This window comes from Chrysochloris asiatica, unplaced genomic scaffold, assembly GCF_000296735.1.
Source record: "Chrysochloris asiatica unplaced genomic scaffold, ChrAsi1.0 scaffold00016, whole genome shotgun sequence".
Taxonomy (NCBI): domain Eukaryota; kingdom Metazoa; phylum Chordata; class Mammalia; order Afrosoricida; family Chrysochloridae; genus Chrysochloris; species Chrysochloris asiatica.
The window spans coordinates 15,241,896-15,261,604 of NW_006408534.1; the positions used below are offsets into that span (position 1 = coordinate 15,241,896).

General features: G+C 40.5%; 1 protein-coding gene across 1 annotated transcript in view; it reads left to right on the plus strand.

Annotated features, from left to right (window-relative positions):
• The window catches only part of DTNB (dystrobrevin, beta), a 392,167-nt gene that overhangs the window by 340,949 nt on the left and 31,509 nt on the right, over positions 1 to 19,709 (plus strand). Inside the window, exons 14-15 of the mRNA XM_006835297.1 lie at positions 4,153 to 4,249; positions 11,194 to 11,214. Coding sequence (XP_006835360.1) covers positions 4,153 to 4,249; positions 11,194 to 11,214 — 118 coding nt within the window. The remainder of the gene's footprint in view (positions 1 to 4,152; positions 4,250 to 11,193; positions 11,215 to 19,709) is intronic.

Sequence of the window (19,709 nt, forward strand, 5' to 3'; positions counted from 1 at the left end):
ATTATTAATGGATGTATACAGCTGTTTCTCTTCATTTTAAGTTGTGCCCCATCAGCAAATGAAGGTCCTGAGGGCTTTACTCCATTTGTGTCATCATAGTCAACTCTACTTTGAGGAGGCAAGTCTTCCCCAGTTATATTTTGAGAGCCTTCCATTCATGAGGGGCTCATCTTCCAGCACCATATCTGACAATATTCTGGTGCTGACAGTGTTCCACTGCTAGTCATAAGATTTTCAGTGACTGAATATTTAGAAGTAGTCTGTAAAGCAGCCTATAAATTAGACGTTTTTGTCATTTTATATATGAGGTCTTTCTAGTCTGTCTTTGTCTGGAAGCTGAAACCTATCCACTGTGGGTGATCCTGCTGGTGTTTAATATACATGTGGCATAGCTTCCAGAATCACAGCAACACACGTCAGCCACCCCAGTTTCTGTCACAAACTGACAGAAAAGTGTGGTGGATTTTAGAGATTATTAGTAAGATATTGTACATTGTTTCATTCAAAGTCTTCTAAATCCCAGTGTGTATTTCACATGTGCAGCACATCTCAGTTGATACTAGTTACATTTCAGATGCTCAGTGGCCATGTACAGTTAATGGTTGCTCTATTGGACAGTGTAAAAAGTCATGCAGGACAAGAATCAGTGATGCTAGAAACTAATGAAGTTATGAACAGCCTTCCCATGAGAGCTGTATTTTAGCATCTACAGAACACCACCTCCATATTTGTCATCTTATCTGATCCTCAAAAATATTCCTTTGACCTAGTACCATTATTTTTTATTAATACCATTTTAGAGAAGAGAAGATTGAGGCTTAGAGACATTTAGTGGCTTTTCCAAGTTTGCACTCTTAGTAAATAATGCCACCAGGATTTGACCTCAGGTCCCTTGATTTCTGTTCTGCTCGTTCTTTTCCCCCCCACCATAACAAATGAAATCTGGATCAGTTGAGAGTGTGTCACGTGTGTGAGATAAGGAGTCCCTGGATAAAGTAAGAGAAGTGAAAATAGCAAAGTAGGGATGGCAATGTTGCTAAGAAAGAATCATCTGAATCAGGAAACTGACTGAATATGGAGAGGAAAGTATCAGAGAGGACTGAGTTTCAGCCATGATAACTAGAAGAAAAAGTGACAGAAACTGGAAGAGAGGATGATTTTTGGGAAAAGTCTTAACTCTGGTTTTTGACATGTTGAACTAGAACTGATGTAATGAAATCTGACCTCTGGGAAATGTGAATTTTCCTAGACAAAAAGAGTCATTCTGATAGCTGTCCCACACCTTGAATATGATGTCTGGTACAAGCACTGACTACTAAACCCTGTTTCCTCTGAAGTTTTTGTACAATTTTTCCAGTTAATTTAAATTGTGACTAGTTTTATGTATCTTTCTAAAAGAGGTATTTAACTTTCTGAAGAGGATTGATGATTTTAAAAATCATGTAAATAGTACTTACTTTTCTCTATATGTAGCAATGTATACTTTCCAAAGCATTTTTACATATTATTTTCAGGACAGAAAAGTAGACGTTTTTGTCAATTTATACATGAGGTACCAAACAGAGAAGAAAGGTAGCCGACAGCATCTCAGGACTGATCAGTAACAGAATCAGAACTAAAACCCATGTCACCTGGTCTTAGACTCTTCTTTAACGGTCTCTTTCTTTTTTTAAAAAAACTTTTTGAGAGAAAGCTTACAGATCAGTTTTCCATTCAACAATTCATGTATATTTGTTTGATAATATTAATTGCAAACCAACAATGTAAAAGCAGTTTTCCCACTTCCTCCCTGTGTTTAACATTTCCATTCATTTGTCTTTCCTATCCCTTTCTGCCTTCTGAACATTGTTCCTGTGTAAATGCTGCCCTTTTGATCTTAAATGGTTGATTGTTCTAAGGCTTGCATACCTCCCTGGTGCTACTGCTCACCTTGTTGTTGCTGTTGTTGGGTGCCATCCAGTCAGTACCCACTCAGTGAACCTGTGCACAACAGAACACAATACTGCACAGTCCTCCGCCATCCTCACAGTTGTTACACCCAAGCCCATTGCTGCTGCCACTGTGCCAGTCCATCTCATTGGGAGTATTCCTCCTTTTCTCTGACCCTCCACTTTACCAAACATTATATCCTTCTCCAGGGATATAATGTGTCCGAAGTATGAGAGATGAAGTCTGGCCATCCTGGCTTCCAAGGATCACTCTAGCTGTTAGCACAGATGGTTAGTTCTTTTGACAGTCCATGATACTTTCAATATTCTCCTCCAACACCATAACTCAAATGCACCAATTTTTCTACAGTCTTCCTTATTCACTGTCCAACTTTCACATGCATATGAGATTATCAAATATATCATGGCTTGGGGCAGGAGTCCCTTAATCCTCAAACTGACATCTTTGCTCTTGAACACTTTCAAGAGGTCTTATGCAGCAGATTTACCTAATGCAGTACGTCATTTGATTTCTTGGCTGCTGCTGCTTGAATGTTGATGGTTGATTCAAGCAAAATGAAGTCTTTGACAACTTTCTCTCCATTTATATGTTGTTGTTTATTGGTCCAGTGGTGAGGCTTTCTGTTTTCTTTACATTGAGATACATCACATCTGTTCTTCTGATGATCTCTAAATTCAGGCTCCCTGGACTTGTTTTAATTTTCTTCAGCTTCACCTTGAACTTGCATATCAGCAATTGATGATCTGTTCCACAGTCTGCTCCTGGCCTTGTTTTGGCTGATGAGCTTTTCCACTGTCTCTTTCCACAGATGTAGTCTATTTGATTTATCTGTATTCCATCTGAGGAAGTGCATGTGTATAGACATCTTTTATGCAGTTTAAAAAAGGTATTTGCAATGAAGAAGTCATTGGTCTTGCAGAATTCTATCATGTGATCTCCAACATCATTTCTGTCATCAAGGCCATATTTTCCAACTACTGATGCTTCTTCTTTTTTTCTAACTTTTGTATTCCGATCACTAGTAATTATCAATACATCTTGATTGCATGTTTGATATTGTCCTATCACAGACAACATTGTGCTTCATGGTTGATCTTGATATATTCTTTTTGATAATGAATGTGATGCCATTCCTCTTCAATTTGTCATTCTTGGCATAGTAAACTATATGATTATCAGATTCAAAATGGTCATTTCAGCTCATTAATGCCTAGGATCTTGATGTTTATGTGTTGTATTTCATTTTTTACAATTTCCAGTTTTTCTTGATTCATATCATACTTCATATATTCCATACTTAATGGATGTCTACAGCTGTTTCTCGTCATTTTGAGCTGTGCCCCATCAGCAAATGAAGGTCCTGAGGGCTTTACTCCATTCACATCATCAGGGTCAATTCTATTTGAGGAGGCAGCCCTTCCCCAGTCATACTTTGAGTGGCTTCCAACCTGTGTGACTCCTCTTCCAGTACTCTATCTGACAGTATTCTAATGCTCTTCATGTTTCAGTATTCAATATTTTGTTGTTGAAAGTATGCCATTGCTATTCATAAGGTTTTCAGTGACTAAAGATTCGGAAGTAGGCCATCTCTCCTTCTTTCTAGTCTGTCTTTGTCTGGAAACTCACTGAAACCTGTCCACCATGGGTGACCCTTCTGGTATTTAAAATACCTATGGCATAGCTTCCAGAATCACAGCAACTCACAAGCCACCACAGTACAACAAACTGACAGACAAGTGGTGAATTACTGGATTAAAGTGAATTCAGTTGCAGGCTTGAAGGATGACTAAGCACCATTGTCTTGGGGATGAATTCTGTCAGACCAGTAAATGTGTTTTTTGTATTTTTTTTTTTTTATGATTTTTAGTTTTGTTTCACATTTTTTTCCCCACTCTGTCCAAGACCTTTTATTGTGATCCCTTTCAGCATGGGCAGCAGTGGTAGCTGGCCACTACCCAGTACTTATCTCAGGGTTGTGGAAGCTGAGGTTTATGTGGTCTGTTAGTCCTTGGACTAATTATTTCCATGCATCTTTCATCTTCTTCACTTTTCCTTGCTCTGGACAAGGAGAGACCAATAGTTGCACCACTGGTGAGCCTTTAAGACTATTTTGGCTACTCACCAAAGTAGGATGTAGAACACAGGCCTTCTGGTCTTTTTACTTTCCAAGTGTCATTTTTATGGGCCTTTCCTTCTGGACAGGCAAAGGAAAGATGAACTGGAGCAGAGAATGTCGGCACTGCAGGAGAGCAGGAGGGAGCTGATGGTTCAACTGGAAGGGCTAATGAAGTTACTGAAGGTAAGTCCAGAACCGACTTCCAGCAATCCTTCCCCTTCCTCTCATTTTCCATAACAGCCTCCACTTCTGCCTCCCAATATGTCAAAATAAGACAATGCTAAAGCTTTGAATATCACTTCTACATAGTTTTGTTGTTGTTAAGTGCCAGTTCAGACTCATAGTGACCCTGTGTAGAGTTTCCGAGACTTTTCATCTTCACAGGGACAGAAAGCCTCATCTTCCTCTTGCAGAGCAGCTGGCAGGCTCAAACCACAGACCTTGTGGTTCACAGTCTAGTACCTATTGTATGAAGCCACACACTCCCTCCTAGATGACTAGTGAGGTATAAAATTCATCTAAACTAATATAAAGCCTTATTATAAAAAAGTTAGCAACTGGAAATAGGATACTATTCTTACATAGTTGTTATTATAAATAAATACGAATGTTTACTAATAGGATATTAGTTAGGTATTTATTTTGTTGTTGTTAAATGTCTTCAAGTTGGTTCCAACTCATAGCGACACTGTATAAGATTTCCAAGGAACAACTGGTGAGTTTGAACCACTGACCTTGCCATTCAAACCAACCTTGTGGTCGAGTGCTTAGCCTACAGCACCACACCAGGACTCTTAGGTATGTATGTTGTTAAGTGCTGTTGATTCAATTCTGATTCATAGTGACCCTGTATAGGGTGTCTGAGGAGCAGCTGGTGGGTTTGAACTGCCTGCCTTGTAGTTCACAGTCTATTGATCCTACAGCACCACACCAGGAGTCCTAGGTCTGTATAAGTGAATAGTATTTCTCAACCACTTAGCTCCTCTTAAGATGAGTTTTCAAATGTTTTAAAATATTCTACCTAAATACCTAATTAACATTAAGTGTCCTTTTTTTAAAATACGTAGTACAGAGGCAAATCAGCCTAATCAAATCAAGCTCCATTAAAATCATTCTAATCAATGACTTATGGATGCAGTAGCATTATCAGCTCTAATTCATTCTAAGTCATTCATTGGAAACCTGTAAGTTTAGGAATAATTCCTGTTTGTCGGTGTGGCCTGCATGTTGTTAGTTAAGGAGCCCTGGTGGTGCAGTGGGTTAGACATTGCTCTGCTAACCCCCTAGTCCCACCGCAGGCTAGTCACTCCTGTAACGGTTTATAGTCTTGGAAACCCTATATAGGGTCACTGCTCAACTTGATGGCAATGGGTTTGATTCTTTGGTTTTTATGATACTGACGAATCCTGGTGGTACAGTGGTTAAGCATTCGGCTACTAACCAAAATATTGGTAGTTTGAACCCACCAGCTCCTCTGCAGAAGAAAGCTGTGGCAACCTGCGTCTGTAAAGATCTAACAGCTTTGGAAACCTTATGGAGCATTTCTACTTTATCTTATGGAGTCTCAATGAGTTAGGATCAGCTCAGTAACACTGGACTTGGGGATTTTTTTTATGATACTGAACAGGTTTCAGTGGAGCTTCCAGGCTAAGAATGACCTGGCAGTCTACTTCCAAAACTGAGGATCACAAGGCTTTGGTGTGTGCTCATCATGGGGTGGATGGTGCGGGACTGGAAAGCATTTTGTTCCTTTGTGCATGGGGGTCACCATGAGTTGGGAGTCAATTCCATGGCAGCCAACAACAGACCCCAGAGCAGAGAAAAGCATACCTGGCATTTAAATACTGCACTTGAACCAACTGGGCATTGAACAGAAACATTTACCCAGCTGGGTACATCACCACTGATGCTTGTACTCAGGAGCTAAGCAAAATGAGCTCATGCCTGGAACGCTCGCTCACCTTACCTTTCCAGAGCTCATTTGTCTATGCTGTTAGCTCCTAAGTTCCTATCTGCTTATGCTTTGAAGCCACTGGAATTTGTAGGATGACAGACTTAGTGACCAGAGTGAAAAATCACTAAATGTGGAGTACCTCAAAAGTCAGACTGAATGAATTTAATTCAGGTGGATGAATTTAATCCTGTCATAAAGGAATCTTAATATGCAGAATGGGTTAAAAAAAAAAGGGGGGGACAAGTGTAACACTAGGAGATTAACATGACCATGACACACTGGTGGCACAGTGTACTAAGTGTTTGGCTGCTAACCATAAGGTAAGCAGTCAAACCCACCAGCTGCTCTGAGGGAGAAAGATAAATGAGTCTAATTCAGTAGAAATGTATTGTCTTGGAAACCCTAAGGGACAATTCTACCCTGTCCTGTAGAGTTGCTATGAGTCGGATTTAACTCGATAGCAATGGATTTGGTTTTGGTTTTAATGTCATCATATGGCCTGAGGTCATAAGGGTCTGGACCAGGAGTAGTATGTATATGTACGTATCAGGTGCCATTGAGTTGATTCCTACTCAGCAGTCCACTGCACAACAACAGCACAAAACACTGCCCATCCTGCGCTCACTGCCACACCTCCAAGGAGTGGTGGCCCAAGGATATATCAACTTGTAAGCTATACTTCAACTTTGTCATCTAAACCAGTGCCTTAATAATAACACTAGTGAGTGCCAGCAATTTGATAAATGTAGTGTTTGTATTTTAAAAAGACTCTTACTTGCTTAAGACTGTCACGTCTTTAGTCCTGATCTGAATTTTTTTCTAGGTGGTTTTGTAGGGACTTGTTTCCACATTGACCCTGTTAACAGAATTTCTCCTAAGAAATATTTTATGTCTTACATGGATATTGTTTAAAAGACAATTTTATGCATAAAGCTTGGCCCAAATCCCTCTAACAATTACCAGTTAAGCAACCCAGCCACCCACTCAAAAACAGAGATGCATTAAACATCATTGGCCTTTGTAACATCTGGAGCCACATAGAGCTTTAAAAGCCTTGCCTTTGTGGAAAGTAGTCCACCTGCTGGACAGGAAATAATAGGGACATCCACCTCGCCCTTCCATGTGTCAAACCTCCCTATCATAATGATGCCCTCAAACATTACTCAAATACAGATGGGAAGGTGTTCGTTCCACTGTGGTTCTAATAAAAGGCAAAGATTTATATACGCTGATAGGAAGCCAGAGTGTCTCTCATAGAAGTAACATAGTTCATTTTCCCTTCAGTTGAATTGTCCTGGGCAATAGAAGCAGTTGGATTTCCTTGGAGTAAGAGGCTCAGAGCCCCACCTACACACCTCCTACCACTTCTGACACTTGTCCTCAAGAGCTAAGCAGACTGAGTTAACGTCTGAAATTCTAACCCTAATCCCGGAGTTTATTTTATATTTCCAGCTGTTGTCTTACAGTTATAATTTCAGTAAAACAAGAGATCCCTGCAGCAGCCCCATTTTATAGGACCCCCTAGCAGGTTCTTTAATGCTTTGTAATTTACTCATTTGACAGGCTTCCATCACTCAGATTGCCAGGAAGAATTTGCAGACACCAAGCCCAGGAATGTTGTCATTTTATTCATTAAATGGAATTCAGATGAAAATCTCATGCCTTTAATGTCCAGCTTCCTAAAAGGAATACAGCACAAGTTGTTTATTATACGAATATACATTCCTGGAAAGTCATACATAAAGTTATTTATTGAATCATTGACTTCTATTATAATTTCAAAGATGTTTTCCTACTATAAAAACAAAATTACAACCCATAATAAAAACTACCCTTAAGAATCCTAATTTTAATTTCAAAGTACTGCCCTGCTTTCAATGATGTTCGGCCTGTTAAGCATTTAATTCTCTCATAAAACAGCTGTAAGCAGTTAGTCAAACGGACAGTCAAGCCACACAGTCTGGGATATTCATAAATTCAAATACATCACACAGTAAATTTCCATTTCACAAGGGGTTCTTTCATTCAGCTGTTTGAGTAACATATTTTGTAGTTTATAATCTATCCGAAAACAACAATAATTTTTAAATGCATACATATGAAGTGTTATTAATTCAGTCAACAAAAGTCTTAAGGACAAGGCAAGATAAAAATCAACCAGACATTTATTTAACAACAACAAAAAAAAATGTGTTGCATTTTTAAATGTCATTTTTAGGTATCTGGTGCATAATACTCAACGTGTGCTGCTGGGGAGTACCAGGGACCTTCTTACTGTTCGTTTGTTTTTAATGACGTAACATAGATGGACACTCAGGCACTGCATTTCTGTATCTAGCTTTCCCTGATATTTTTTCTCCTGATTAATGAGTACTCAACCTCTGCCTCAAACTTCTTATTTAATCTAGAAATGACTTTGTGTCAGTGTTTCAGTTTCTCATTCATGTTCCCAATGTTTTTCTACCTCATTTTCCATTTTTCCAGTACTGCTTTTGAAATACATTTACCAGATGAATTCTGCAGACTTGAATTTTAACCTCATTTGCAAATGTTTGCCAACTAACCAGACTCCCTGCACTTCGAAGAGTCTCGCATGTTTTTAGGCAGCAGAAGCAGTTCTAGATTTGCACTTATAATTAAGGGTGTTGTTAACTTCCCTCGAGCCCTCTCAAACTCATAGCGACCCTTTGTAGGATTTCTGAGGTGCTTTAAATCTTCTCAGGGCAGAAGCCTCATCTTTTTCCCTCAGAGCGGCTGGCAGGCTCAAATCATGGTCCTTAAGGTTTGCAGTCCAGTGTTTATCTTATGGAGCCACTATGCTGCCTATGCCTTGTCATTTGTCAGTGTTTATTGACCCCAACTGGCTAATTGATAACAAAGAGAGTCCAAAACCCTACATTTGTGTCTGATCTGTTTATTGTGTTGGCAGGATGGTTAAGGCTTTATGAGAGTAGCTTTGGGGAGTATAAACCATACGCCACATTGCTAATTATATAACACCTTCATCTCCAGGTTGTCAGTGCACATAGGAGGCCTCGAAGTTCTGAGAGCATCCTGTCCACTATCCCCATCCAAACCTGACACAGGTGTCCTGTGCTGATTATAATGATTTCATGGTCTGGGACAGACTACATGTAGCAGTCACTAACTATATAAACATGAAAACTACTAAAACTCCCCTCCCCTGTGAGCCAAAGCTATGTTATCTCCAGTACAAATCCTGGGATAAACAGTGAAAATAGGGAAGTGGTACTAGAGACAGTTCTAAGAAATTACATACCAATCTTTTGCCCTCAGGTGCTATTTCAACCTGTCAGGGATGCTCCATTCCTCCCCCACCATTTCAGGCTCCATTTCAACACAGAGCCAACAAGAACACATTTTAAAATTGTTTAGTATTCCTCTGTTGGCTGTTGGCCTTGCCTATGAATGGAGGACAAGTGCCCCACAGGGCTGTCCAGCTAGGAAGGCTGATTCTTCCTCAACCACAGAACTCTAACCCCTTCCTTCGGATTAGACTCTAAGTTAATGTCAACGGCCCTCTTCACTGGACTCCTGTGAGTTTAGGTCAGGTCAGACATCTAGCTTTGATTCTGATGAGTGTCTTCTTGTACTGAGCTGGAGTCACTTCATGACAGTTCTTGGTCTCTATTCAATTTCTTGTCTGTGACTCTTCCTTGCAGAAATAAAAATCATTTTCTCTAAGGTTTTATTTACCCTCTTCCTTTGGTAATTCCTGTGCTGTGCTACAGTTGTTCTCATCATTGCACCCAGTGCTGTGCTACAGTTGTTCTCATCATTGCACCCAGCTTAGCAGACCCTGTGAAAAGTAGAAGCACTTATCCATCCCTGAGACTCCTGAGGTATGTGCTCAGTAGTGCAGAGTGCCTGGATGGCTGGTGGTGGTGGTGGTGATGTTCCGTGGAGTCTGTTCCGACTCATAGCGACCCTGCATAGGATTTCCAAGGCTGTAAATCTTAATAGGAGCAGAAAGCCTCATCTTGCTCCCGCAGAACCGCTGGTAGTTTCGAACTGCTGACCTTAAGGTTAGCAGCCGGACTCGTAACCACTATGCTATCAAAGAGCCAATTTAAATGGAATCATGACAACCATTTTAGATTTGTGTACTTGGGGCAAAGAGCTGAGACTCCCTGACCACAGCTACCCTTGGTTAGTGACAGAAAGAGGAAGCAGAGAGACCCATTAAAAGACTGGTAAGAGTGTTTAGCTCATCAGCATGGTACTTCTTTCTTCATGCCCTCGTGGTATATTCATTTGGTCAGTCAACTGATAGTCAGCAAGTGCCCACTCTAAGCAGAGACACATTTATCTTTATGATTCCAGTGCCTTATACATGTTGTTGTTGTAGAAGTAATGAAAAACTGAGGTGGGGAATTTTTAAAATGATATCTCAGGGCTCTGGAGCAGTTTGCAGTCTATTAGAGGAAGTGGATAATGCATTTGCATCCTTGGGGGGGAAAAGCAAAGCAGCCGAGCAGCTTGAAAGCAAATGGAGAGAGGGGTGTTAGTGAGGGGAGGCTACGAAATAAGAGAGGAAACTGTGGTCAAGTAGGATTGCTAGTTCTGAGAGCAGTGGTTCTCATACTGGCTGTATCGGAATCACCTGGAAAGCTTGTTAAGCATAGATTGATGGGCTCCAGCCCTAGCTAAGAGTCTGGGGTGGAGCCCCAAAATTTACAGCTCTGACAAGTTTCCAGTTGATACTTACATTGCTGGCCTGTGTTTGAGGCCACACTTTTGTACCTAAACAAATATTGTGAACAATAAAATAGAATGACAATTGGGATTTTGAGTCATTATTGAACTTCTTCTTTCAGCATACTTCAGAAAGTTATGTGACCTTGGGCAAGTCAGGTTCTTGAAGGCTTTTTTAGCTCTAAATGAGGAAGTTGGACTAGATAGCATCTAAGTTTCCTTCCGACTCTAGAAGTTAACACTTGATGAAGTGTGTGGCGCAGACTCCTGCCATTTGTTCTGTCCTGTTCACACCCTTGTGATGGGTGGGGCCTTTGATCTCTGAACCCTTGGGTGTGGCCTGTTTTCCCAGTTCTTCCATCATTTCTTCCAAATGTTTGTGGTTATGGCATTAATTTCTCTCCTTTCTCTCTCTGCCTTTTTTTTTTTTTCTTTTTTCCCTTTTCAACACCTCTAGGAGGAAGAGCAAAAGCAGGCAGTAAGTGAACTTCAGAATTCTCCATCCCCTTTTGCATGTTCTTTTCTCATATACCTGTGATATATGTTCTCTGCTCCTCTCTGCCAGATCATCTCTGGAGAATTGGTTATGTGTAAAACCTTCAGCAGTTTTCTCCATGGTAGTTGTATAATGGCAAAAAAGTCCAAGTCAAGTTTGCCTGGTAGAGCATGTTCTTATTTGAAATCAGAGCTTGTTCATTTTGTCAGCATACATCTCTTGTGTTTATTTGAATATGCATGATTACCCACATCATAGTTGAATATTCCTGCCCTTTCATTCTCTGCAACTCTCTAACTGGACTTCAGTTGATCCAAACAACTTTGTGGAGTTATAGGGGTGATTTCAAGTCTAAAGAGTACATCCCGAATGAGCGTGCATGGCAATGAGTAGTTGTTTTGATAACTTTAACTTTCAATGTCCTATAGTCTTGAAAAAGCTTCTGGATACATCAGCTCCACTGTTTTTCTTAACAAAGTTTTAGTGAAGCAAAGTGACTAATTATGCTCTTACTGATTTCCTGTTCAGAACCTACTCCAGAGGAAGCTCTGGTTTTTCTGAGCTGCATGGCTTGTTGCATGGTCTTTAGGAATGGTTTGTGTTTGTTATTATTTTCCTGATGGCCTCTAACCCATGCAAGAAAATCGAATACACAATTGTAACACCATATGTTTACATAACATAGTAAGGGTTTCAAAGCATACATTTTTTTTTTTTAACAAAAGCTAATGTTTAATTTACCACATTCCCCCCCCTTTTTTTTTTTAAAGAAATAAAGCATATTTAATTTTTTTAATCTACCTATTAAAAAACAAAACTATATCTAGGTTTTAGATTAAGAATTGTTGTTGTTAAGTGCCATCGAGTTGATTCCGACCCATAGTGACCCTGTGTAGTGTTTCCAAGGAGTGATTGGTAGGTTTGAACCACTGACCTTGTGGTTAGTAGTAGTCCAGTGCTGATCCTACAGGGTCATACCAAAACTCCATTAAGGTTAAGAATAACCCAACCCATTGTCAATTCGGACTCACAGTGACCCTGTATTACAGCTTTGGAAACTCTGTGGAGAAGTTCTGCTCTGTTGAATAGGGTCACTCTGAGTCCGATCACCTTGGAAACATACAACAACAGCAGTGTTACAAAAGCACACTGCCACATCTCCCATGGAGCAGCTAGTGAGTTTGAACCACCAACCATTCATTTAGGAGCGAAGCACTTACAACATCATGCTGCTTATTATTTCAGCTTGGCGAGCAGTGGAATCCGAGTAAAGGGAGAAAAGGAATATAGGTAGGTAGTGAGAGGAAGAGACAGACTGTTTAGAAAGAGAGAAAGAAAGAGTATGGTATTAGGACAGGCTTGTTGTTGTTGTTGTTGTTGTTGTTGTTGTTAAGTGCTGTCAAGTAGGTTCTGACCCATAGCGACCCTGTATAGGTTTACTAAGGAGCAGCTGGTAAACTTGAACCACGGACTTTGCCATTCAAACTAAATTTGCAGTTCAGCACATTAACCCATAGCGTCACACCAGGAATCCTACAACAGACTGACCACCCAGAAATCTCAATGGCTTTAATGCAATAAAAGTTTTGTTCAGTTTTTGGTTTTGATTGGGTTTGGGGTTTTTCTCATTCAAAGTGTACTGCTTCAATCTATGGTGCTTTGGCATCAGTAGGTAGATCCATTTAGACAAAGCAGAACAGGGTAGAAAGGTCAGTCCTGACATTAAGCCTTTCTACCAGGAAGTGGCACACTCCATGTCATTGGCCCAAACAAGTCACATGGCCACATCTAACTAGGGGCACAGGTGCATAATCCTCTTATTTGCTTAGAAATAGCAGAGAAGCAGGTTCTAGGAAGGTGAGTAAGATCGTGTTGAAGGAAAAGGAAAGAGAACATCTTCCTGTTCCCATCTCCAACTCATTTCCTTGACAATCTCATTCCCTTGCTACTTAATACACCTGGTAGCATAGTGGTTACAAATTGGGCTGCTAACCCTCAAAGTCAGCAGTTGAAACTACCAGCTGTTCCACAGGAGAAAGATGAGGCTTTCTGCTCCCGTAAAGATTTACAGCCTCGGAAACCTGCTCAGGGTCGCTATGAGTCGGAACCTACTCCACGGCACATCACCACCACCACCTGTGGTCCTTCCTTCTCTTCTTTCCTGTAAACTGCATAGATGCACTTTACAACTAAGACCACTTGCTGGGAACTTTTTCTAACAATGAGCCCAGGCCAGCATTTCCTGAAAGAGTCCTTGGGTAGCATATATGCTTAAGCATCAGACTACTAACCAAAAAATTGACAGTTTGAATCTACCCAGAAGTGCACTGGAAGACAGGCCTGTCGATCTACTTAAGAAAAGTCACAGCCTTGGAAACTGTTACCGAGCACAGTTCTATTCTGACACACATGGAGCTGCCATCAGTCAGAATCTAGTCAATGACAACTGCTGTTTTAGGTTTTGTTTAGAGTTGGGAGTAGTATCTCCCCATACCTCTCTGAATGAATGTGCCAGCTCAGAGTGAAGCACGTAGTTAGGAACACTCTATATCTTACCTGAGAACTCTCGTCTAGATGAGGATAGGCTTTATAGATGTTTAAGTTAGTAATAAAAGGAGCGCTACCAGTAAACATTTTATTTTTTAATGTGTTATGAATTACCATGTAATCCAAGAACCAGAAATCTGCCATTCTACTGCTGTTTCTCAGGTCACCTTGAAGGTAGCCTTGAGTGGACATGGAATTAAATAACAACATGCATTTCAGAGATCTTTGGTTCCTTGTGAGATCATCATGCCCTTGAAGTTTGGAAATGGGAAGGTAGACCCAGATTGTTCAGTTTACTGAGCCAATGAGTTAGATCGTGGGAATTCTCCATGGACCAAGGTCCTGGATCATCCATAGCATGAACTGGTAACAAGTTGTTTTTTCCCTCATCTCCCTTCACCATGAAATCTGAGGTAAAAGATGCTACTCTGTTGATTTAGGTAGAAATATCCTGTCCACTTCACAGGTTTAAACTGGGCCAACCAAGGCTTAGTTCTGAGGCTCAGATGTGACTAGACTGACTTTACTTGGTTCTTCATATTTAACAGGTCCAGCTAAAACGGCTAACGCATTTAGAACTACAACTTCTACTTTAGTCCATGTGATTACTCACTGAGAGATAAAAAGGTATAAGTTCAGTTATAACCCTTTTTCCTCTCAGGCTTTGACTGGTATGCTTTAATTTCTTCCTTTTCATTTTATTACCCTAAAATTCATTACCCTAAATGGTAATGAAACAATTGTAAAATCTTTTAAAATGAAGAATTTACCAGGCATGCCTTCCAAAACAGACTCTGTAAACCCCTTACAGAGCCCTTTCTCACATAGCCCAGCTTCTTTCTTCTTTCCCCACTGAGGGATTAGTGGGCCTTTGGAAAACTACAGGGAAATGAGTGATGACTGACTTTTAAAGCTTTGGTGTTGTGATTCTGCCATCGACCTCAGCCACACTACCAGCACTTAGTACGTCAACTGATAATTCTTTCTTCTCTCCTGTTTTCACTCTGTCCCTTCTGTTTTCTTAGATCTCAGAATTATAATTAAGAGCAGAGCTGTCTGTCTGTTTCAGATAAAGCTTCATGATTTAACCCTGCGGTACAGGCTCAGGAATTAGATTTTATCAGTTGAGTTAGAGTTAACTGGGCCCATGATAATCATCAGATACTAATTAAAGCCTTGTTCCCTATGGTACCTGCTGCCTATAGCCTGCCTCATATAATTGCTCAGTAAATATATGTTGAATGAAACCAACCACTGGACCAATAAACAAAATCCACATAAATGGAGAAAAGATTGAAGTTGTCGAAGACTTCATTTTTTCTCAGATCAACCATCAACATTCATGGAAGCAGCAGTCAAGAAATCAAATGAAGTATTATTGCATTGGCCAATCTGCTGCATGAGTCTTCTTTAAAGTGATAAAGAGCAAAGATGTCAGTTTGAGCACTAAGGTGCACCTGGCCCAAGCCATGATATTTTCAGCAACCTCATATGCATGTGAAAGTTAGACAGTGAATAAGGAAGACTGTAGAAGAATCGGTGCATTTGAGTTATGGTTTTGGAGGAGAACATTGAAAGTACCATGGCTGCCAAAAAAACAAACAGATCTATGCTGGAAGAAGTGCAGCCAGAGGGCTCCTTGGAAGCCAGGATAGCCAGACTTCATTTCTCATACTTTGGACATATTGTCAGAAGGGCTCAGTCCCTGAAGAAGGATATCATGTTTGGTAAAGTGAAGGGTCGGAGAACAAGAGGAAGACCCCCAGTGAGATGGATTGGCACAGTGGCAGCAGCAGTGGGTTCAGATGTGGGAACAGTTGTGAGGTTGGCCCAGGGCAGTCGTTCATTCTGTTGTACCGACTAGATGGCACCTAACAACAAGTCAAATTTACAAGATATACACATAAAACCACTGCTGTCAGGTTGATTTGAACTCATAGAAACCAAATAGGACAGAGTAGAAGCTCCATAGGGTCTCCAAGTCTGTCAATCTTTTTTTTTTTTTTTTCAGAATTATGTGACAGTTTACATGGGATAACATTAGTTTTACATTCATTCTTTCGTATATTGTCTCATTGCCATGGTTACAATCTCTTCCATGCAATCTTTCCCCAATAGCCCCCAGGTCTTCAGCACACAATCGCTTTCCCTCTCTGGATCTAAATGCTCCAGCTGCTCCATCGCTCCACGTCATCATCTCTGGCTCCATTTCAGGCATCACTGCTTCTCTGGGTAGGGTCCCGCTCTCTGCTCTTCTCCCTTGGTCTGTCAATCTTTACAGAAGCAGATTGCCTCATCTTTGTGGCCGCTGGGTCCAAACTGCTAACCTTCCAAGTTAACAGCTCAACCTTCCATGCCACCAGGGCTCCTTATTTAACTCATAGACAAAATGAATTTAAACATTTATGAATTTTAGTTGACGTAACTGGCTCAAGTACCTGTAGCACATATTCTGCTCACAGTGTTCCTGTGTAGGAGACTGATTTAAGAGACAAACAACAAATCATGACTTAGAAATTCTCTTGATAAATAAGGAATAAAAGAAATAAATTTCAGTGTTGCCAAAAGAATAGGAACATTAAATTAATGGCTTTGTTGTTGTTGTTAAGTGTCGACAAGTCAGTTCCAGCTCATAAAAACTGTGTATAGGGTTTATGAGGAATGACTGGTAGGTTTAAATTGCCAGCCCTGTGGTTAGCAATCCAATAGCTTTATTATTTCTGTCTAATGAGCAGATACTGATAGCACAGAATAAAATTGTCCTCTCTTTAACACAGTCTTTAAAATGCAGGTATTTATTTGTTGTGAATACCATATGAAGATCCTTTGACCATAGTAGAAACCCAATGTCTGCAGCCAGAAAGGTGGTTATGGGATTCAGTGATGTGTTACATACACACTAAATTTACAAGGTCCTGCTTGTCAGTGATGTGTATGACTATTGGTGTACTTTAGCTATGGGCTACACCAATCTGGATCAATCCCAGACCTACACTGGAGGATTTTCAGATCTATAGGCTCATTCTAAGAACATCTTAGTATACCATAAGATTTTACTGCTAGATCCGTAACACCATGTAAGTGAACTATCCAAGGCAAGAAGTTCATGAAGGGCCTCTTTGCTTGAATAGTTTTCTGATCCCTCCTGTTAGAAAATTACTTTTTGTAGATCACCTGTAGATTTAAAGTCTGTACCTTAAGACAGTGATTTATAAAGTTAGGAAACTCCCACAGAAGTAGCCTTGACCCAGATTAAGAGTGAGTAGTGGTCTGAAGGGTTACTTAGCTGGCACTCTGAAGTTGATGCAAGTAAGAGAACAATGCCAAACACAGCACCTCTATGTCCTTTCTGATTTCCAGGACCCAGAGAGCCTGGTATAGTTAAAAATTCCTTGAAGTCCTAGAAAGAGTTCATAGTCTGAGTGAAGCTATAAGAGAAAACTAGCTTTGGGGACTATAATACAGTACCCCCAACATTTTTCACCACTCTCATCAGTGGCAGGCTGAAAGCTTTCCTCATTGGCTTTGTAATTTCCCTTCTGGACTACATTTCTATCTTTTTACTCTCCTGGCCAGAGTGCATACAGCATCCTACATCATCATCCCCAGGGAAATTCTCTACATACCAAGCTGAGGATAGGTTTTCACTGAAAGAATAGTGAGTTCCTAGGACACACTCGCTTCCCCAGGATACTACAGTGTGTATCTCGGCAAAGCTTCTAGAGAAAAGATGAGTAAAAGGCATCTTCTAGGTTTTGAGTCTGAGAACCTGGGAAAAAATGGGCAGCATTAACTAAAAAGGTAAAAATGGAGAAATATCTGGGTAAGGAAGGGAAATTTGATGTGAGTTTGGCCACACTGAGTTAACACAGAACAATCAGGAATCAAGCAAAAAAGTCCACTAGATTTTATAGGAAAAGTATCAAGAATTTCATTGGGAAAACAGAGCTAGCAGCATGCAATTTGGAAGTGTACAGCAAAATTAGGGTTGAAGCCATGAATCTGAGCCTTAAGAAAATCCATAGTAGACAAAAATAAGAAGAAGAAGCAGGAAGAAGGTAAATGGGTTCTCATGGAAGCCCAGAAAATTTTGAGGAGAAAGTTAACAGTAAGACAATCAGGAAGATACCAGCAACTTGGGAAAGAATAATTTCAGTAGAGTGTAGACAGCTCTGAAACACAGACTTCATCTTGTCCAGCTCTCTCGACCCAATTAAATAACCTCATCTCACTGAAGGAAGGAATGGAATCTTAAGTCTGCATTACTGAATTAACTTTTAGTGGATTCTTCTTTTGATTTATAGAGCCTTGTTGGAAAAACTTAATCTTTTTTCTGTCTAACATGTAACATACCTTTAAACCTTTAAGAACTTCTGTTTCCTCATCTATAAAACTCTACCTCCACAGTTCTTTGATCCTTTCATCATAGACACCAACTAGTATATCAAGGAATGGCTATAAACCAAAGAAGAGTCTACAGAATTCCAGTTGGGTACTCTGAAATCTTCTGGCCTTCACTGCATTGTCTGGACTTTTATTCAATCACAGATTCCTTCCCCAGGGCCTTTTCATGCCAACCTCCTACCTCTCCTTTTTCCAAACAAAAGAAACATCCTAAGGAAACAACATCAGCTGTTTTCCACAGTGCCCTTCTCCTTTGGGATATCAGATGGAATATTGCCCCTTGATATTTGGCCATGCCTCCAAGGATTCCTTAGCACTCTTTTTCTCTGGTAGACCTCACTCTGTCATCTTCTTTTGGTAAGGGATTGAACCTGTGACTCTTCATTTTGAGAGTATCTGTAGGCATTTCCTTAGTTATGATGCAGTATCAGTATCTTGGACACCTGGTGTGGCACTGTAGGATCAGCATTGAACTGTGAACCACAAGCTCTGTAATTTAAACCCACCAGCTGCTCCTCGGAAACCCTATATTGGGTTGCTATGAGTTGGAACAGACTCGATGACGCTTAACAACAACAACAACATCAGTGTCTAGGTAACAGATTTTAGAGCTGAACCTCAGATTGGTTTCCATGCAAAGTCGGGAGAGTCTAACCTAGTCTCTAATGGTGGCCCCACTCCTTCTTTTCCCAGCAGTGCACCACAGTAAGGAAAAGCCCTGAGCAAGTCAGCCTCTAAAGAGTCTCAAGCCTGAGTTACCCTAAACTGCTGCCACTGGGCCAATCCCTCTGAATGGGGGCTTTCCCCTTTACCAAGCAGTAGGTGTTTTTTTTTTTTTTCTGATGATATGTCTGAAGCATGAGAGATGAAGTCTCACCATCTTGGCTTCTAAAGAATCTTCTGACTGTACTTCTTCCAATGCAGATTGGTTTGTTCTTCTGTCAATCCATGGTACTTTCAATATTCTCCTCCAACAACATAACTCAAATGCATCAATTCTCTTACAGTCTTCCTTATTCATTGTCCAACTTTTACATGCATATGAGGCTATTAAAAATACCCTGGCTTGAGTCAGGCACACCTTAGTCCTGTAACTGATATCTTTGCTCTTGAACACTGTAAAGAGGACTTGTGCAGTAGCTTTGCCTAATACAATAAATCATTTGATTTCTAGACTGCTGTTTCCATGAGTATCCAGTGGTATCCCACCAAATGCTCCAGCAAGCAAAATTGACCCCAATTAAGAAATGCTGCCCTAAGCCCAGAGAAGATACCATTCTGAGCCCTATATCATCTCAGAATACCTTATTTTGAAGTGTTGATACGGAGTAGACTGTAAAATATGCATGTCTCCTTTGCACACAAATCATTTCTCTGCCCGTAGTCCTGTTTCTGTGAATGCTATTGCCAGCACTTCCTCTGCTTGTACTTGTTGTTGTTAGGTGCCATTGAGTTGATACCGACTTACAGCGATCTTATGCACAACCGAATGAAACACTGCCTGATCCTGGGCCAACCTCACTACT